Raw genomic sequence first — 22,145 nt, 5'->3', positions numbered from 1 at the left:
AGCATGTAATTTGGATGGGGTTAGATGGAGTTAATGTGTTTAAAAATCTTTGTACCATTTGTGAACATGGTAAAGATTTTGAATAGCTTTAGTCTTTGATAAGTTATGTATGGGTGTTATATTTCTAGGATAACCGCTAAAAATATATGGACAAAAGGTGAAACTTACTAATGTGCTAGAGGAAAAAAAAAATCCAAAAGGAGGCAAAAAAAAGAGAGAACAAAAAAACATTGAAAGGTTTAAGGAGCCTATTTAATCTGATTGTAAGTCCAAATTAAATGGCAAAATTAAATTTGATGTTAGTAAATGGTAAAGTATCTAGGTCAGAGAGAAAGCTTGTCATACTAGTTGCAAAAGCAAAATCCAGGTACATGTTACTTATAAGATATACTTGAGCAAGTGGTATAGAAAAGTTGAAAGTTAAAGGGTACAGATATACTAGGAGAATATGAATTATACTAAAATTTGTTTACCTATAGTAACATTAGATGAAATGGATTTTTCAGTCATAAAGGTTTGTTTGAGACAAAGAGGATCCATTTATAAAGAATAGAGGTTCATTTTAGCAGGATAATGTGACAGAAATTTTTATGCACCTGAAAACATCATCTCAAAATTCATAAAGCAAAAATTTAAAGAACTGCAGGTAAAAGTTGACAAATATAGAATCCTAATGTGAGACTTTATTACTTCTTTTTATAAGTGTTAGATAAAGCAGAAAATAATAAAGTTAGAGAATAATTTACTTAACATAATTAACAAGCTTATTTTAGTGGAAATGTATAGAAATCCACCTCAAACTTGAGAATGTCTATTTTTACTAATCTCACAAGAGTATTTATAAAACTTACCACATCCTAGTCCTTAAAGGAAGTCTCAGTAAATTTTGGTAGACTCATATCCTATGGACCATTTAAAGTAGAAATCAATTTTTAAAATAACAAACCCTCGATATATTGGAAATTAGAAAACAGGGAACAAATTAGAAAATATGTAAAAAGGGTGAAAATGAAAATAATTATCAGGCATCTAAAAAGTGAGAGAATAGCAAAGTAAACCCAAAGAAGCAAGGAAAGAAATAATAAAGAAGAGAAATAAATGAAATAGAAATATATAATACTGAGGATCAACAGAGTCTAAAGTTAGTTCTTTGAAAAGACTATTAAAATAGATAATTCTCTACTGACGTTGGTCAAGGAAAAAAAACAAAACAAAAGTGAAAGGTATAAATAAGAAATATTAGGAATAAAAAAAATTGTCACTTTAGTTGTAGTTAACCTTAAAGACAATAAAAATATATTATGAACAAGTTTATGACAGTGAATTTGGAAATTTAAGTGAAGAAAAATTCCTATTAAAATTTAACTTGGGCTTCCCTGGTGGCGCAGTGGTTGGGAGTCTGCCTGCCAATGTGGGGGACATGGGTTCGAGCCCTGGTCTGGGAGGATCCCACATGCCGCAGAGCGACTGGGCCCGTGAGCCACAGCTGCTGAGCCTGCACATCTGGAGCCTGTGCTCTGCAACAGGGGAGACCGCGATAGTGAACGGCCCGTGCACTGTGCTGAAGAATGGCCCCCGCTCGCTGCAACTGGAGAAAGCCCTCGCCCAGAAACGAAGACCCAACACAGCCAAAAATAAATAAATAAATAAATAAAAATTAAAAAAAATTTTTTAACTTAATAAAACTGATAAGAAGTAATAAAAAACATGGATAATATCAAAACTGTTTAAAAATTTAGGGGTCACAAGTTTCAAATCATCCCACAAAATAAACTCTGCATCTAGATGGACTGGTGAATTACACCAGACATTCAAGGAAAAAAATTAATCTTACACAAACTAATACAGAGTATCAAATTCACACTGCTACTGAGACTATGATACTCCTGATACTCAAACCTGACAAGGCCAATATGAGAACAGGAAGTTATAGGCTAGTTTCACTCACAGATAGAAGAATCCTAAAATTGAACCTCATAATGTAGAAAAGGATATTTCATCCCAAATTGCAATTATTCTGGAAAGTAGGATGAATAAACTTAGTATTTCATATCAACTAAGAGTGTAGGCTTTGCAGGCAGCGTGCCTTGGTTTGAATCCAGGTTTTACTAATCAGCTTAAGGCAAGTTTCTTAAGTTTTATTTCTTGTTTGTTAATTGGGATAATAATGGTATCAACTCATAGGGTTATTCTGAGGATTGAATGAATTAAAATATGTAAAGCATCTAGAACTGTGTCTGATATATACTAAATGCTAATTGGTGTTAGATATCAACAGTATGGTAAAATGAATTAACTGTAATACATCATATTAAGAGAACAAAGAAAAAAGCTATATGGTTATCTCAATAGATACAGAGAAAGCATTAATAAAATTCAATATGTCAGTATATTAGAGGGAGACCTGCTTACACTGAGAAAGTATAAACATGAAAAACCTACATCATATATTTTACTTAATGGTGAAATGTTTAAAATACTCTTTTTGAGATTGATAATAATGACTAGTATAATTATTGTCATTACTTTTAGGGGTCAATAATTGTAGCAAGGTCAAAAATAAGAAAAAAAGGAACGAAGATAGGTACAAGGATTAGAAAAGAAGAGAGAAAACTGATACTATTTGCAAAAGAATGTACAGATAAAATATAGAATTAATAGGAGTGTTAGCAGAATTGCTGAACACAAAATTAGTATATAAAAAGCAGTTGCAAGAAATGGTAATTTCTTAAAATGTTAAATGTCTACTTAGCATACAACACTGCAGTTCCACTCCTAGGCGTATTCTAGAATGTCCCCTAACACCATATACAAAAATAAACTCACAGTAGATTAAAGACCTAAATGTAAGACCAGAAACCATAAAACTCCTCAAAGAAAACATAGAACACTCTTTGACATAAATTGTAGCAACAATTTTTTTATCCATTTCCTCAAGCAAAGGAAATAAAAAGCAAAAATAAATAAATGGAACTTAATTAAACTTAAAAGCTTTTGCACAGCAAAGGAAACCATCGACAAAAGGAAAAGACAGGCTACTGAATGGGAGAAAATATTTGCAAATGATGTGACCGATAAGGAGTTAATATCCAAAATATATAAACAGTTCATACAACTCAACATCAAAAAAACAAACAACCCAATTAAAAAATGGGCAGAAGACCTGAATAGACATTTCTCCAAACAGGATGTGCACAGGGCCAACAGGCAAATGAAAAGATGCTTAACATCGCTAAGCATCAGAGAAATGCAAATTAAAGCCACAATGAGATATCACCTCAATCCTGTCAGGATGGTCATCAAAAAGAACACAACTAACAAATGTTGGTGAGGCTGTGGAGAAAAGGGAACCCTCGTACATTGTTGGTAGGAATGTAAATTGGTGCAGCCACTGTGGAAAACAATATGGAGGTTTCTCAAAAAACTAAAAATAGAACTACTGTATTATTCAGCAATTCCATTCCTGGGTATATATCTGAAAAAAACAAAAACACTAATTCGAAAAGATACATGCACCCGATTGTTCATAGCAGCAGTACTTACAGTTGCCAAGATATGGAAGCAACCTAAATGTCCATCAACAGATGAGTGGATAAAGAAGTTGAGATTTATATACACAATGGAATACTACTCAGCCGTAAAAAAAAGAACAAAATTCTGCCATTTGCAGCAACATGGATGAACTTGGAGGGCATTATGCTAAGTGAAATAAGTCAGAGAAAGACAAATACTGTATGATACCATTTGTATGTGGAATCTAAAAAATACAACAAACTAGTGAATATAACAAAAAAGAAGAAGACTCACAGATACAGAGAGCAAACCAGTGGTTACCAGTGGGGAGGGACAAACTTTTGGGTGTAAGATAAGCTCAAGGATATATTGTACAACATGGGGAATATAGCCAATATTTTGTAATAACTAAATGGAAAGTAACCTTTAAAATTGTATAAAAAATAAAAAATAAATTTTAGAAAATCCCCCAAACAATAAAGCACACATTTTATTTCTTCCATCAAAAAAAAAAAAAAGGTGATGATGTTGTTTTCGGAGATAGGAGCCTTTTGTAGTCTCTTTTTTATTAGTATAGTTTTATTTTAAAAATAATATTTGAGTTTATCTTTTATAATAAAGATATTTTAAATATATTGTTTTCTTCAAAGTGGCTATATTCCTGTATTTTAACATGTATTGTAAACAAATAGTACTTTATTCCTTGAGGTTTATATTACTGTAATATGTTAAAAAATTTTTTTTGATTCCTTGTAAGTTTTTTAAAATTTTAAATTTATTTGGGATAGTCAGACTCTTTACTGTATTTATATTGTTTTATTCTTGAAATGGCTAGGAAGTTATTTTCAATACTTTATTTTGGAGCAAATTTATTAAGTAAGTCATTAGTTATGGTATTAGTAGAGGGACTTCCACTGCATTCAGAAAAGTGCGTAAGTAATACGTATATTGCTTGATGAATTATCACAAACTGTTTTTACTTGTATGTGAAAGTTTTACTTGCATGTAACTGCCACCTACGTCAAGAAATAGATTCAGTAAATTTGAAAGTTCCATTGATTGTGAAAGCAGAGATAGGGGTCATTTACTTAAGGATTTCTTTTTGAACTATAGAGAAATTCTTTCCCTATTTTAAATGTACTTAAATGCCATGCTATTTCAAAGGCGTGTTGCATTTTCTTCTTGTTTTGTTATAAATGAATCTGGATTATTGTGTATTTGATGTAGGAGTACGGTTGGACAGAATGAACTGAAAATTACAAGCAATCGAGCAATAAATTCAGGATTGTTTTTTGAAGATAAACCAAAGCCTTCAAAACAGTCACTTCAGTCTTACCAAGAAGCTTTGCAGCAGCAGGTATTCATTCATTTTTTAATTCATTCGTTTGTTCGTTCATCTAATGTTAAACATCTTATATGTTAGTACAGTGGTCCATTAAAACTCAGAGTGTGGCGGAGGAGAACAAATTCCATTCATTTATAATTCAGTGTGATAAGGTTTGATGTAGGTAGACTGGAATGCATGGGATAGGGAGAGTAATTGCCTGGGCTGTTAGGAGGGCTTCACATGGTTGATGATATTTGAGTTGCATGTTATACAGTGAATAAATGTGAAATTCCTGGTGTATTCAGGGAATGGAATTGATGTAGTCGAGAAGGGGCTGGAGTGTTAGATTGTGCTGGATTGTGAAGGATAGCTAATAAGGGGTTTTCAGTTTCATCTTGTTATCAGTAGCCAAAGGGAGGACATTTTAAGCCAAAGAGTGAAAGAAATAGTTGATATGAGTAGATGTGGCTTTTAGGAAGATATCTGGTTGTGATATGGACGGTTGGGAAAGAGATGTGGCAGAGAAACCTTTTAGTAAACCATTGAGGTAGTCCAGCCAGGAGGTAACAAGGCCCTGAACCAGGTGGGGAAGATGGAGAGGGCATCCAAGAGACAGTTCTGGGGTTCCATTGATAGGGCTTAGATTTAGGGAGTGAGGAAAGAACAGAGGGCTTGAAGATGATTCTGAGTGTTGTAATCTGAGAGAATAATGAGGCTGTGAACTGAGCGTAGGGAAAAAAGAGGTAGAATGCTTAGGGAGGAGGATAATGTTCTGTTGTGGTTTGTAATGTTTGGAGAGAGTTTACTTAAGAGTAACTGTATCAGGGACTTCCCTGGTGGCGCAGTGGTTAAGAATCCACCTGCCAATGCAGGGCACACGGGTTCGAGCCCTGGTCTGGGAAGATCCCACATGCCGTGGAGCAGCTAAGCCCGTGCGTCACAACTACTGAGCTTGCGCTCTAGAGCCCACGAGCCACAACTACTGAGCCCGTGTGCCACAACTCCTGAAGCCTGCGCACCTAGAGCCCGTGCTCTGCAACAAGAGAAGCCACTGCAATGAGAAGCCCGCATACCATAACGAAGAGTAGCCCCCGCTCACCACAACTAGAGAAAGTCCGTGTGTGGCAACGAAGACCCAATGCAGCCAAAAATAAATAATAATAATAATAAAAAATTAATAGCTTAAAAAAAAAAAGAATAACTGTATTAGATGTATGGGTTTTTTGAGGGGAATACTCATATCTCCTCCAGAGAGGACCCTGGAACTCTAGGTATATATTCACCTGAGGTACTTTTCTACAAAGTTTCACTTGGATTTCTTCTAAAGCTCAGTTTTTTTGTTCAGTTTTTTACGTTGGGCAACCTCCTTGGAAGGTGGATTTTTTTAAATTATAGAATTACCAACATTATTTTTTTGTGTGTTATGATTCTACAAACAAAAGACTGCATTTATCTGTCTGTTTTCAAATGAGCATATTAAAAACACCACCGACAAAACCAGCTTTCCTAACTCTAGAATATTATTTTATGTATGTGATAACTTCCTTGGCCTTTCTGGAGTAGTTGCTTAAATTTTCCTTGCATATGGTTATGATTTTAAAAGTAACTTTCTAAAATGTAGATCTTTATTCATTGCCTATTTATGTCTTTAGAGACCAACCCTGTACTTATACTTGATGATGTTAAGACAGTATTTGTTTTTTATGCTTTCATAAAGTATACTTAAATAGCCCAACATTCTCCAGAGAGCTTTGAACCTTCAACAGCTTTGAATTTTGGGAATGGAGTTTGCCCAGGGTAGAGTAGGTCTGGTGAGGTATAGAAAGTAGTTGGCCCAGATCTCATGAGGTGTGAGTAGTAGTTTGTTGCTGGCCAGATCCCATGAAAGGGTAGATGAAAAAAGGAAGTAGGGAGATTCTGTTGGTCCCCATGAAACTGGTGAGGTTAGGGAGGGAATGAAGCTGGGGGGTGGGAAGATGGGGTTGGTTTAGTCCAAAGTGGCACCAGTGGCTGGAAAGGACTCAAGTGACATGATGCGAGGGAGTAGCAGCTATATATTCCAGCTATCAAAGTGTTTTAAAATTGTTTTTATTTTATTTTATTTTATTTTATTTTATTTTATTTTTTATAAATATGAGGCATACATTTTTTTTTTTTTGCCAATCTTTTTTTTTTTTTTTTTAATTTTATAGCCACTTTATTTATTTATTTCTTTATTTTTGGCTGTGTTGGGTCTTCGGTTCGTGCGAGGGCTTTCTCTAGTTACGGCAAGTGGGGGCCACTCTTCATCGCGGTGCAGGGACCGCTCTTCATCGCGGTGCGCGGGCCTTTCACTATCGTGGCCCCTCCCATTGCGGGGCACAGGCTCCAGACGTGCAGGCTCAGTAGTTGTGGCTCACGGGCCCAGCTGCTCCGTGGCATGTGGGATCTTCCCAGACCAGGGCTCGAACCCGTGTCCCCTGCATTAGCAGGCAGATTCTCAACCACTGCGCCACCAGGGAAGCCCTATTTTATTTTTTTATAAATTTATTTTATTTATTTTATTTTTGGCTGCATTGGGTCTTTGTTGCTGCATGTGGGCTTTCTCTAGTTGCGGCGAGCAGGGGCTACTCTTCGTTGTGGTGCCCAGGCTTCTCATTGCGGTGGCTTCTCTTGCTGCGGAGCATGGGCTCTAGGCGTGCGGGCTTCAGTAGTTGTGGCATATGGGCTCAGTAGTTGTGGCTCGCGGGCTCCAGAGCACAGGCTCAGTAGTTGTAGTGCACCGGCTTAGTTGCTCCGCGGCATGTGGGATCTTCCTGGACCAGGGCTCGAACCCGTGTGCCCTGCATTGGCAGGCAGATTCTTAACCACTGCGCCATCAGGGAAGCCCCTTAAATTGTTTTTAAATATATTTGTGATGTTAAATTTTATAGTGAAGTATACTGAAAAAAAATCCAGTTTTTTCTCTAATAAGAAAAATAAAATCTGATATTAAAACTAACTTTTTGTATCAGAATCCTTGTCAGCACTTATTACGAATGTTTCTTAATGTTGTTAAGATTCGAGAAAGAGAAGAAAGAAGAAGGAAAGAACGAGAAGAAAAAGAAGAATATGAAGCTAAATTAGAAGCTGAAATGAGAAGTTATAACCCCTGGGGGAAAGGTGGAGGTGGTGCTCCTCTGAGAGATGCAAAAGGAAATCTGATAAGTATGTTATTTCCATTGATTTGTTGTTTTTAAGAGAAACTAAGTTTAACTTTTTAAAAGAATGGGGAGTAGAAAAAAGTGGGAATCATAGTCTGTAAGGCAAGGTCTCTTTTTGTACAGCTTAATGCAAAAGAGGTATTTTGATAGTAAGCATAATAACAGGTTAAAAAGCCTTTCTTCTTCAGATTACTATTCATTTATTTTTATTACAAATTTTTCACCCTCCAATGATAATAACTCAGTTGCAGAGAAAAGTTCATGTTGGCAAGTTTTTACTCAAACTAGTAGTTAGAATTTTTTAAAGTTTTCTAGTAAAAATAATAAAACGCTTATTGCAATTTTTTTTTTAAACTAGTAAGATGTCTTTAAAATAAGTGATCTGGTGTAGTGGTGGGATGTTATGTACTTGCACAATGCAGAGACTCCTTTGACAAAGACCTGGCCTCAGAAAGTTTTGGCAGGTTGCAGAATTATATTGATTTATCTTTCAATTATGTACTCTTAAAAATGTTCCATCTAGAAATCACACAACAAGCACTTTGAAAAGACGCTTTATATAACTTGTTATATATATTGGAATGGTCTCTGATTAGCTTTTAGCTTAGAATAAAAGCAGAGAAAGATAATGGGTTTTTTAAAATTGTTTAATTGGAAATGAGAAATGAATAATTAGAAACCCATTAAAATGGTAAAAATGTAAATTTCACATTCTTTGGGTTTGTGCTTTGTTGTAGGGATAGCTGAGAGATGCAATCAGAAGATTTTGAGGGGTACTGAGTTATTAGAGTTCTTAAGTATTATGCCTTTGATTCTTTGTTAAAGATGGCTTTTTTTTTTTTAAAAGATGGCTTTTTAAAAAAGATACATTTGAGGCCCACTTAAATTAATGAGATAATTCTTTTCTTTTCCAAAGAATTTATTCCTTTCCTTTCTTCACCTCATAAATACTTTCCTCACAGTTTTGAAGACTAGAACTCTTACTCTCTCTTTATAGATGAGATGATTTTAGGTGATGCATAGATAAGCATAGAAGTTAAATGTTTATTTGAATATATATTAGAAAAACACTGGTTTTCCATTAATGGATAGTACTATAACATTTCCTTTGAAAGTAAAGGCATTTAACGAAAAGTGCTCTAACAAAGAACTCCCATTTCTCAGAGGCTTAAGGCTTAAGGCAGTGTAAGTTTACTTCTCACTTAAGTCACATTCTGATGCTGTTTGGGTGGTTCTCCTCCAAGAGGTGACTTGGGAATGTGGGCCCCTTCCATTGTGTCATTCCACCATTTTGGAGTCCTTTATTTCTAGCTGCACAGATGTGGTCCAGAGGGTGGGAGAACAAGTTGAGAATTTTGTTGGGGCCTGGCCTGAAAGTGGAGGAATATCACTTTTGTCTTTGTTCCATTGTTCAGACCTAGTTATAAGGTTCTAAAGTAACTGCTTGGGAGGCTGGGAAGTTTTGGTTTCTTTATACCCAGGAGGAGGACATGAGATTGATAAGCATCTACCCAGTCTTTGCTATTAAATTTAAATTGTAAATTGATAGAAACATAACAGTTACCACGAAGGAAGTGCTTATTTATGTAACAGAAACTTTGGGAAACACTGGAATAATTTCCTAGAAGTTTCCAGCTTGCTCTAAGATTATTTCCAGTTCAGACAATACAATTACAGTGTTTTGTGTGTGTTTAATTGGTAGAAGTGAGTAGGATAAGTGTTTGTTATTGAATTATAAAATACTGTTTTAGAATTGCTTGACCTAACAGGAATGGAGCAAACTTTTCTGAGATGTTTACTTTTAGTGGTAATGTTTAGTTTGCTTATTTAATGCTACAGTCATGCCATGAAATAAAAAAGGTGTGCTGTTTTATCAAATGCAGTGGAACTCTTTTTTTAATGGTATTTTCAAAGCCAGTAAACTCATCACTTAAAGAATATCAGTTTGTTTTGTATGTGGCTGTTATATTTTAGAGAGAGAGGGAACATAATTTTTCTATTTAAAATATGTAGTAAAGTTCAGTGTTTTGCTTTATTTCATGAGATGGCGAAGACCATATAACAGGGGTTATGTTGGGTAACTTTAATTCAGCTGCTGGCTTTTCTAATTACTCCTGTTTCATCTTTGATCTTTTATTACAAACAAATTAAAGAAATTGAATGTTCACCATTATCTTAGCTCTCTAAGAAAGATCTCTTTATAAGGTAAACTAGTTATTAATAAAATATCAAAATCTGTTACTCATACAATTTTAACATAGCATCAACCCTTTTAGAGTAAATACCTCTCGTTTTGATTACTTGTACTACACTTAAAATCTGTTTCTTTTCTCAGTTCTTTATTCATTAAAATTCCTTATTCAAGTTCCCGTAAAAAAACTTAGTATATTCTAATGTCTTTCAACGGGTGAATGGATAAACAACTGTGGAACATTCACATGATGGGATGCTACTCAGCAGTAAGAAAGAATGAACTATTGATGCACAAAACAATTTGGAAGACGCTCAAGGGAAGTCTTAAGGGAAAGAAGCCCTTCTGTAAAGGTTACATACACATACATTCTCAAAATGACAAAACTGTAGCAATGGAGAACAAATCACTGGTTACCAAAGATGATAGCTGAGGAGAGGGAGTAACTATGATGGAGTTTTTGGGGGTGATGGAACTCTTCTGTATCCTGATTATGGTGATGTTACTTGACTCTATTGTATATTAAAAATTTTAAAAACCTGTATGTACACCAAGAGAAAAAAAGTAAAAAAAAAAATTAAAAATACTTAACCAATTTGAAAGATAGCAGAAATATCTCATAGTTCTAATTGATTAATAGCAAGATTGCTTCACATATATTTGGTTAAATATTTGTATTTCTTTTATGTATTATATTTGCCCCAGTTAGATTTATGTTTGTTTTTATGCTGTTTATTGAGACACAATTTGCATACAGTAAAATTCGCCCTTTTAAAGTGTTTTGTTCATTGAGTTTTGACAACTGATTCTGGTAACCACTGCCATAATCAAGATATTGAATATTTCTAACTTATCCAGCCCTATACCCTTGTCAGTCTCTGAGCTGCACTCTGGCACAATAGTATTGCCTTTTATGTCTTTTTTTTTTTTTTTTTTAACTTAGTATGATGTTTTTGAGATTTATCCATGTTGTTATATACATCAGTAGTGTATTTCTTTTTATTACTGAATAGTATTCTGTTGTGGGGAAGCACCACAGTTGTTTATCCATTTACCAGTTGATGGACTTTTGGATTGTTTATAGTTTGAGGCTATTATGAATAAAGCTATTATAAACATTCACTTACAGGTCTTTGTGTGAACATAAGTTTTCATTTCTTTTGGGTAAATGCCTAGGAATGGAATTGCTGGGACATATAATAAGTGTATGTTTACCTGTGTAAGAAACTCCCAGACCTTTTCCCAAAGTGGTTGTGCCATTTTGCATTCCCACCAGCAGAGCATGAGATTTCCCGTTGCTGTGAACCCTCATGAGCGCTTGAGATTGTCTTAGAAATTTGTCATTCTATTAAGTGTGTAGTGACATCTCATTGTAACTTTTTGTTTTGAAATAATTTGACTTATAGAAGAGTTGCAAAGATAGTATAGAGAGTACCTTTTACCTAGGTTCCCTTAATGTTAGCACCTTACGTAGTCTTGGCACAGTGATCAAAACTGAAAATTAAAATGGTTACAATACTGTTAATTAAATGATAGACAGAATAAATAAATGTAGACAGTCATGTTATCTGTAGACAGAGTTTTATTTATTCCTTTCCAATCTGAATGCCTTTTACTTATTTTACTTGTCTTTTCCCTGGTTAGGAACTCTAGTACAATGTTTAGAAATCATGACACCAAATCGTGAAGTTTGGTGGTTTGAATCATTTGAAGAATTTATCCATTTCTTCTGAGTTTTTGAATTTTTTGGCATAAAGTTCATAATATTTTATTATTCTTTTAAGGTCTGTAGGATCTATAGTGATGGCTCCTGCTTCTCTTTTATTCCTGATATTTGTAATTTTTATATTCTTTCCTTTTTCTTAACCAGTTTGCCTAGAGATTATCTATTTGATTTATCTTTTCATAGAACCAGCTTTTGTTTTCATTGATTTTTCTCTGTTGTTCTTCTCTTCCTATTTCATTGATTTTTGCTCTTTACTATTTTCTTTCTTTTGTTTGCTTTGTGCTTTTAATTTTCTCTTCTTTTTCTGATTTCTTAGTGTGGAAGCTTAGATTATGGTTTGAGACCTTATTTCTTTTCTAATATATTCGTTTAAAAATGCTACAGATTTCCCTCTGAGTACTGCTTCAACTGTATATCACAGATTTGATATGTTATATTTTCATTTTCATTCAATTCAGTTTTCTAATTCTCCTTTTGATTTTTCTTTGACCCACTGATTATTTAGAAGTAAGTTTTAAAAATTTCCAAATATTTGGATTTACAAACGAAGCAACTGACAAAGGATTAATCTCCAAAATATACAAGCAGCTCATGCAGCTCAATATCTAAAAAACAAACAACTCAATCCCAAAATGGGCAGAAGACCTAAATAGACATTTCTCCAAAGAAGATATACAGATTGCCAACAAACACATGAAAAGATGCTCAACATCACTAATCATTAGATAAATGCAAATCAAAACTACAATGAGATTCACCTCACACTGGTCAGAATGGCCATCATCAAAAAATCTACAAACAATAAATGCTGGAGAGGGTTGGAGAAAAGGGAACCCTCTTGCACTGTTGGTGGGAATGTAAATTGATACAGCCACTATGGAGAACAGTATGGCGGTTCCTTAAAAAACTAAAAATAGAACTACCATATGACCCAGCAATCCCACGCCTGGGCATATAGCCTGAGAAAACCATAATTCAAAAAGAGTTATGTACCACAATGTTCACTGCAGCACTGTTTATAATAGCCAGGACAGGGAAGCGACCTAAGTGTCCAGCGACAGATGAATGGATAAAGAAGATGTGGCACATATATACAATGGAATATTACTCAGCCATAAAAAGAAATGAAATTGAGTTATTTGTAGTGAGGTGGATGGACCTAGAGTCTGTCATACAGAGTGAAGTAAATCAGAAAGAGAAAAACAAATACCGTATGCTAACACATATATCTGGAATCTAAAAAAAAAAAAATGGTTCTGACGAACCTAGGGGCAGGGCAGGAATAAAGACCTAGACGTAGAGAGTGGACTTGAGGACATGGGGAGTGGGATGGGTAAGCTGGGATGATGTGAGAGAGTAACGTTGACATATATACACTACCAAATGTAAAATGGATAGCTGGTGGGAAGCAACTGCATGGCTCACGGAGATCAGCTTGGTGCTTTGCCACCACCTAGTGGGGTGGGATAAGGAGGGTGGGAGGGAGATGCAAGAGGGAGGGGATATGGGGATATACGTATGCATGTAGCTGATTCACTTTGTTATACAGCAGAAACTAACACAACATTGTAAAGCAACTATACTCCAATAAAGATGTATACAAAAAAAATTCCAAATATTTGGGCATATTTCCAGATAGCTTTCTGTTGTTCACTTCTAGCATATATTCTGTTTTGTTCAGAGAATATACTTTTTTGTTATTTCAGTGTTTTTAAGTTTATGAGATTTATTTTATGGACTACCAATTATATTTTTATTTACCTTGTAGACTCTGATCTCTATAAGTAAGTGTATATATTAAAAATTAGGTTAATTTGGAAATATATACTGTACTAGTAGTGCCAGGATTGGAAATTTTCTTTAGCCCTCTGAATTGATACATTATAAAAGAGTTTGTATGTCAGCAGTAGATGGCTGAATAATCCCAGGCCTGTGGTACTATTTAACATATCTTAGCCATTTTCTTTAAAATGTTTGGTATTTTCCACCAGAGTACAAAGAGTAACTTGTAAAGTTAATTTTAATTTCAAAGTATTCATTTAGGTTTATAAAAAAGCAAAGATTATAAAATAAGGAATGAAAAGAATTAATTATTATTTATGTATTGTTTACCTGTAGGTATCATATAATTTAGCCCTGGTCTGATAAATTGTTCAGAGAGTAGAATTATTTTCCCACTCATGAATCTGTAACATTTTCTTTTGTTATTCCTTTCTTTGTAGAATTATTCTTGTAATGCTAGCAATATTATATTAAATGATATGATATACATTTGAAATAAATGCCCATTTTCAGTGATACCTTTTCAGTTGGCAAATTACACTTTTGACCAAAGTGCTTTTTTAAATTTTCATCTTTTAGCTGATTTCATACCTTGTATTTTACTGCCTTGCAAAAAAAAGATAGACAAGGAGTGACCAACTGATTGACAAATCATCTTTTCCAATAAAAAGCAATATGGGTTTGTTTTGATTGTTGAATCTGCTAGTCTTAAGTCTTAAATAATAATTATGTACTCTGATGAAATTAATTTTCCTTTTATATAAATACATTGACTATTATTCTAATAGTTGAGAAAACTGTGTAATCACAACAGTAAATTAAAACATGTTATTGATTTTGAAGTTTATTATAGTGTTTACTTGTAAGATATATATCTCTTACTTTATAGTTTGTGTAGGTGAATATCAAAGTGATATTTTATTCCCTAATCTTTCACTAGTTTGGTAACAGAGCTCTGGGTATGGGTATCATCTGGAAGGAGTGAGCTTAATATATTGCACTCTTGAAATATAAAAAAGAATACTATATGATAATTATTCATAGTGACTTCTTATTTACATAGGCTGGTTTTATGCTCTTCTAGTGAATTGGATGACAATGAGATATTGATTTCCCATTGGAGTTATTTTGTTTCATTTTTATGACATTTTTGAGACCACAGCTATTCATTAGTTCATGACCTTAACTTTCCCATCATCTTTCTGGTTTCATTTACCTCCCATATTCAGATAGATCCCAGGATTTGGCTATGATTTCAGGAGTAGCTAGCTAATTCTTGCCTTACCACTCCTTGGCACTTGGAAGTTTTCTTGGAATCAGCTTTTCTCTGTGTTTTCAGCCAGTCCCTTCTCTCTTGCATTTTCAGTTCTTTTTACTAATTCCTTCCCTTCCAGCTCTGAACATACTTTGGTTAACTTATATTCTTAAACACAAATAAACAAACAAAAACTCTGCTCTTGACCTTAGTGTACTTCCCTTACATAAAACACACTCCAAAAGTAGTCTGTACTTGTTGCTGCCACTTCTTACCATCCTCTTATTGCTTCATATGCTATAAAATGACTTCTAGTTCCTACTACTCTACTGATGCTACACTTTCAAAAATAACTGATGTCCTAATTTCTAATTTAATGGTTTTTACTCAGTGTTCATCCTCTTTGAATTGGGTTGACAGTTCTTGCCTTTGAGTCCTGTGCATTCTCTGCAGTGCTGTCCTCTCTTCACCTGACATTTATTGTATGTGTATTAGGAACTGGGTTATTCTTCTGGGTCTGTAAACCTGAACTTTGTTCTAGGACTGTCTTCTGACATCATGTGTTCCTCGAGTTAGATATATTCCTTCCATCCATTTTCTCCCACCTTGTCTCTTCTACTCCTCTGTTTCTTTTTAGGCCTTCTCAAGTCTCTTTCTTTGCCCCTGACCACTTTTTCTTTTTTTTTTAATAGATCTTTATTGGAGTATAATTGCTTCACAATACTTTGTTGGTTTCTGTTGTACACCAAAGTGAGTCAGCCATATGCATACATATGTCCCCATATCCCCTCCCTCTTGAGCCTCCCTTCCATCCTCCCTATCCCACCCCTCTAGGTCATCGCAAAGCACTGAGCTATGTCCCTGTGCTATGCTGCTGCTTCCCACTAGCTAACTATTTTACATTCGGTAGTGTATATATGTCGATGCTACTTTCACTTCGCCCCAGCTTCCCCCTCCCACCCCGTGTCCTCAGGTCCATTCTCTATGTCTACATCTTTATTCCTGCCCTGCAACTAGGTTCATTAGTACCATTTTTTTTTTTTAGATCCCATATGTATGCGTTAGAATACGGTATTTGTTTTTCTCTTTCTGACTTACTTCACTCTGTATGATAGACTCTAGGTCCATCCACCTCACTACAAATAACTCAAACCACTATGGAAAACAGTATGGCGGTTCCTTAAAAAACTAAAAATAGAAGTACCTTATGACCCAGCAATCCCACTACTCGGCATATACCCTGAGAAAACCGTAATTCAAAAGGAGACATGTACCACAATGTTCATTGCAGCTCTATTTACAATAGCCAGGACATGGAACCAACCTAAATGTCCATCGACAGATGAATGGATAAAGAAGATGCGGCACATATATACAGTGGAATATTACTCAGCCCCTGACCACTTCTAAGACTCTGCTTCACTTCCAACTTGTCTTCTGAATCTCTATACCTGATGTTTGGTGGATTATGTATACTTAGCATGCAAAACCAACCTTCATTTTTAAAATCCAGCTCATCTTTGTCTTTTTCTGTAAAAGCATCATCATTCTGATGGTTCAGAGTAAAAAATTCAAGAGTCCTTTTGACTTCCCATAGCCAGTCAGTTAATAAGCCTAAAGTGTAGGTTCTGCCCTTTCAGTGTTCCTTGAATTCTCTTAATTTTCATTCATACTACCACCATAATAGAGATTTATTATATCTTGCCTGGGCTGTTGCTCTTTCTTCATTGCTTCTTCGTTCTCCTCCTTTGTTTTTCACATCCAAGCTGTACGTATCAAAAGTATAACCAACTGTATTGTTCCATGCTCAGAATTCATTAAGGACTCTGGAGAGTCTTACTGAGTTCACATTCTTGCATAGCCATTTACTGGCTTTGAACAAATTAATTTAGTTTAATTTTCTCATCTAATAATACTGGGGTGAAAATAATAGTACCATATCATATAAGTTATTGTATAGATTATAAAAATGGTGAATCATAAATGTTAACTGCCGTTATTACTGTTTCTACTTCTGTGACTACCAAAACTGTCTCCATTCTACTATCTACAGAATAGAATAGTGAGCCATCAGCTTGTTTTTTAGAATATTCCAGAATTGGCATCTGATCTGCATTTTCCTATGTAATCTCTCATTTCTCTGTTGTGTGTGTTTTGAGCTCTAGTCAAGCTGGACTACTTAAATGTTGCCAGAACAGTCTTCATGTTTCACGCTTGGAGCTGTTTCTTTTTTTTAAAATAAATTTATTTATTCATTTATTTATTTTTGGCTGCGTTGGGTCTTTGTTGCTGCGCGCGGGCTTCCTCTGGTTGCGGCGAGTGGGGGCTACTCTTCGTTGAGGTGCGCGGGCTTCTCATTGCGGTGGCTTCTCTTGTTGCGGAGCACGGGCTCTAGGGTGCGCGGGCTTCAGTAGTTGTGGCTCGCGGGCTCTAGAGTGCAGGCTCAGTAGTTGTGGCCCACAGGCTTAGTTGCCCCGTGGCATGTGGGATCTTCCTGGACCATGGCTCAAACCCGTGTCCCCTGCATTGGCAGGCGGATTCTTAACCACTGCACCACCAGGGAAGCCCCTGGAGCTGTTTCTTTATTATGCTTTCCCACCCATCTTCACCTGCGAAGCTCCTGTCCAGTTTCTGAGTCCAACCTGTCTTTTCTTTCTTTAATCGGTGCATGAGGCAAATAGTTTAATAATTACTTTATTTATTTTTTGGCCACACCGCACGGCCTGTGGGATCTTAGTTACCCAACCAGGGATCGAACCTGTATCTCCTGCAGTGGAAGCACGGAGTCTTAACCACTGGACCATCAGGGAAGTCCCCGACCTGTCTTAAAAGCAGCAGCAAGGATGTGAACTTTCCTGATTCTGAACTCTCTTTCTCTTTGGTAATGTTCATGTGTTATTTGCCATGTTCTATCTGGTATTCTAACTGTGATTCATGTTAAAAATACATTCTTGGACATAACAGGCTTCCTGATAAGCACTTCTTATATCCAGGTTTATGTTCACGTTCACTGCTGCCACACTATCTCAGTTACTTGTTTTGTGGAGAAAAACTACTTTTTATCTTGTTAAAGCTTTTGCGTTCTGTAACCATTCAAGTTTGTTTTTAAGATTGACCGGTTGTTTGACATAGTCTTATGTGCTCAGATTTTTGCCATGCATATGTGGTATCTATTGCTGTGTTTCCCTAACATGTAGTATTTTTAAAAAAACATTATCTTGCAGTTCTTGAGTCAGTAATTTGTGAGTGTTTTAGCTGGATGGTTCTGTCTCAGGATCTCTCATGAGGTTGCAGTCCAAGATGTCAGCTGGGGCTACAGTCGTTTGAAGTCTTGATTGGGACTGGAGAATCTATTTCCTATATGGCTCCCTCACACAGCTCGGGAGGCCTCAGTTCCTTGCCATGTGGGCTTGTCTTTAGAGCTCCTTAAGTGTCCTTTTGAAATGGTAGGTGGCTTCTTCAGAGTGAGTGAGCCAATAGATCAAGCAAGGTGGAAACATATTGTCTTTCATGAAGTAGCCTCAGAAGTCGTATACCATCATTGTGCATGCAGTATCCTTTTCATAAGAAACAGCCCACACTCCAGGAGAGGAGAATTGAGCTCCATCTTTTAAGGGAGGATTGTAAAAAAATTTGTGGATATATTTTAAAACTCCACTCCACATGATATTTTTTCATTAGGAATACTAATGATGTTGGGTAAATTTCACTGTGACTTGTTTTGAATTGTTACTATGTTCTGTATTTAAGATATTCAAAGTTCTGAAGTAACATAGATATGAATATGGTTTTTATGGGTTGTCAAAAATCCATATACTCTTAAGTTCTCTACTGATTTTGAATTTATTTTGTAAGGTTATTTTTTGAAAAATTTCTTAAAAGTTTTGATAATTTTGTTTCTGTTTTCAGGGCACCAAGATACCATTGAGTTATTCCAGCTCTGTCCTATTGTTTTTCTCTCTATTTCCCTACTTTAAGAAAATGTATTAAGTATACTAATTATAGAAATGCATTTATTGAAATAAATGGCTTATTTTTCCCTCTCAGCTGATTTGAATAGGATGCACAGACAAAATATAGATGCCTACCATAACCCAGATGCAAGAACATATGAAGATAAAAGGGCTGTTGTATCTCTAGACCAAAATTTAGCCACTTCAAATGCTGAGAACCTAGAAGATTCTGCAAATAAAAACTCAGGTTTTTAATCACATTCTATTCTTTTGTTTTTTTGTTTTTTTTACATTTCTAAAGTTGTTCAGTAGCATTTCTCTTCTGTTCGCCAAGAAAGTTCTTATGATTTTGAGAATTTGGTTACTCTGAGTCAGGAAGCATAACACATTATTCATGCTATTTACAATAACTTTTTTACATAGGTATTTTGAAAAAAGTGAATAAAGAAATACATTTTGCTCCTTAATATGTATTTCTTCTCAGCTTTATTACTTGCTTATGTATACTTTAGCTGCTGCTAACACTTTTATTTTGCTGATGGGGAGGGCATTTCTTAAAATCAAATAGTCTTTCTACCCATACAGAGTTTGGTAAAGTTTATGGGTTCTTTTACCATCAGAATTAGTTTGAATTAGTGAAAACATATCAGATGTTGTATGATAAATTGTACAGTGAAATTCATTTTTTGTTTGTTTTATAATCAGTTGCCCTCCCTTATAAAACCACAATATACAAAGAAATAAATGAAGTAATTAAAGGTTTAGTTTGACTTCTGGTCACATCTGCCTTTCATAAGCAAATATCTTTGATTTGCTATTAAACAGGGTCCTTTAATTAAAGATTCTGTAAATTGAAGATTATTCAATATCTTTCTTTATGACTTGCCAGGAAAAGTTGTCATCATCTTTCTGTATCAAGTGTATGTGAAAGTATGTTAAATGTTTAAAATTCAAATGAAGTTGAAAGAATATACCACCTTACACTATATTTTGATGCCTATAAAAGTAACCATTTATTTATGACAAATTCTCTTTTGTACTTTCACAAAAATTTTAATTTTAGACTAGAAAAGAACTCTATATTAGGAAGTCTTTCTAAAATGTTCCCTGACTAATCATACAGTTTTTTAAAAACTTAAAAAATTTTTTAATGCATATTGGCCAAATAGGCAGACTAAATGGTGAGCTCTGATTAGAATTACTAGCCTTGCATCTTTCAAGCCTTTGATGGTAGCACTGATCTCTGCAGCCTTTTTGAACACTTCACGAGATGTGTGGTTGGTTGTTTCCATGGACAGCCTGTATCACTGTTTGATCTCTAATTACAAGAAAATGCTTTCCTAGTTTGATCCACAATAGATATTTTACACAGTGGATCTAGTTTTGATTTTTGGAGTACTAAAATTAGAACTTTTGATTTTGATGAAATTACTAATTTGGCTCTCACTCTGAGTCTGTAATAATTCAGTGTACAATAGCAGCATCAAAACACCTTTCCATTTTATTGAAGAGAATTTTGACCTCTTTCTGATTATCATTATTTTTCTCTTCATTGGCTTCTGCTTCTGGTAGTCTTTATTGAGATCAGTGGTACAGACCCCTTCTCTGCCCTTCCCTTCCACACCCTGTATTGTTTGTAGTTCTCTCTTAGCCTAGAACTTTCTCTGTCATAGTAATAACATTTTAGGCATCTAGCTCTGCTTACAAAGCAAAAGCACTGGAAAAATCAAAGCTTTCCATGACCCATGTCCAAGAAGGAGCACAAGCTTGATGATTGAATATGCATAGCAGAATTTATTGTCTGTTGCCTTTCTGTACACTACCAGGGTTTTGGTGCAGCTGTTGTGGCCAGGATGTTCTAGTTTAAGAAATCATATAAAATCATAAAATGTTAAAATTTCCCTTTTTTGTGAATTGAAATTTCCTAAATTAACTTTCATTCCCTAAGAATTCACCTAAAACAGACTTTCTGAATGCAAAAAACTATTGAGAGTCACCTAATTTGTTGGTAGGCCATCATATATGTGTAGGAGTGTGTGTGTATACATATGTATGTGTGTGCACACATACACATACATATGTGGCATGTAATATTTTAAGGCTTTAAGGGAACTTGAATATACCTGAGAGTTGAATATTATAATGTATACTTAAGGTTCATTATCCTCTAATGTTTTGTCTTCATTAGGCCTGTTTCTGAGGCCCTTCTTAATGTTTGTTGTTTTTCTTTTACTTTATGGTTCTTGGATGAAAAACCATATTGATAAAGTCCATACTAATTTGGCTTAAATTTATTTTTTCGCTTATTATGATGCCTGAATACATTTTCATTTTCTTTGTTTAGAGCATGTGTTTCCCTTTGGTTTTATTTTTATAGTATTTTTATATTTGAAAGAACTTATCTTGCCTGCCTCTAATAATATTTCTTCTCTAATTGCCTCAACGGCTTAGAATTTGAGTGATCATCAAAGTGAAACAAACTACTCAGTTTTGGTTTGCTAATCAGCTTTTCCACCATAACATAAGATTTTAATGTTTAGGTGTTGATTTGCCTTTCTGCTGATCTATTCAAGTAAGCATTAATAAATTTTAACACAAAGGCAAAATAGACCTAAATGACAGCTAAACTGCAAAGCAGTTGTCCTGCAAGCACTATACGAGTGAGAGAAATAAATGCTTTAGATTGATGGTATAAGGAAACTAAAAAATGATATAAAAAGTTATGTGAGGCTTAAATTTAAACACCAATTTTTTTTTTCTGCATTCAAAGAGACCCCTGGGGTGTAATTATTTTCCAGGTTGCTTTTATGAAATAATATTTTCCCTTTCCCAGAATGTTTTAATACTATTTATAGGTAATATATAGCATATTTTTATTTTTCATGTTAATATCTCATTAATCTGATAGAATTTTTAAATAAAAAGTGGTGCAGTGATTAAAATAGTCACTTTAATTTGTAAAAAATGTTTTTGGAGCTAACTTTCTAATCTATTCTTTAAACCATAGATGGGAATCCACTTTTGGAATTACTGATTTTTAAAAACAATTTTAGAAAATTTTTGTATGTGTATACGTAATACATTTTAGTGTATAATTAAGCAGTGTTCTTAAGAAAAGGATATTTATATTCGTAAATAAGAACTTAAACATGTACTTTTTTTTTCTCTATATAAATTTTACTTTAAAGCCTTTGCTGCAGTGAGAGTTGCTTACGT

General features: G+C 34.7%; 1 protein-coding gene across 8 annotated transcripts in view; it reads left to right on the top strand.

Annotated features, from left to right (window-relative positions):
- Window positions 1–22,145, top strand: part of CSPP1 (centrosome and spindle pole associated protein 1) — a 226,232-nt gene that overhangs the window by 166,489 nt on the left and 37,598 nt on the right. For 6 of the 8 annotated variants that reach the window (XM_057531763.1, XM_057531764.1, XM_057531760.1 and 3 more), the window contains 3 exons: window positions 4,741–4,870; window positions 7,879–8,026; window positions 19,024–19,176. In XM_057531763.1, coding sequence (XP_057387746.1) covers window positions 4,741–4,870; window positions 7,879–8,026; window positions 19,024–19,176 — 431 coding nt within the window. The remainder of the gene's footprint in view (window positions 1–4,740; window positions 4,871–7,878; window positions 8,027–19,023; window positions 19,177–22,145) is intronic. The other 2 variants (XM_057531766.1, XM_057531765.1) reach the window with 1 other exon arrangement.

Source organism: Balaenoptera acutorostrata, chromosome 17 (assembly GCF_949987535.1).
Source record: "Balaenoptera acutorostrata chromosome 17, mBalAcu1.1, whole genome shotgun sequence".
Taxonomy (NCBI): domain Eukaryota; kingdom Metazoa; phylum Chordata; class Mammalia; order Artiodactyla; family Balaenopteridae; genus Balaenoptera; species Balaenoptera acutorostrata.
This window is presented reverse-complemented; position numbering and strand designations above follow the sequence as displayed.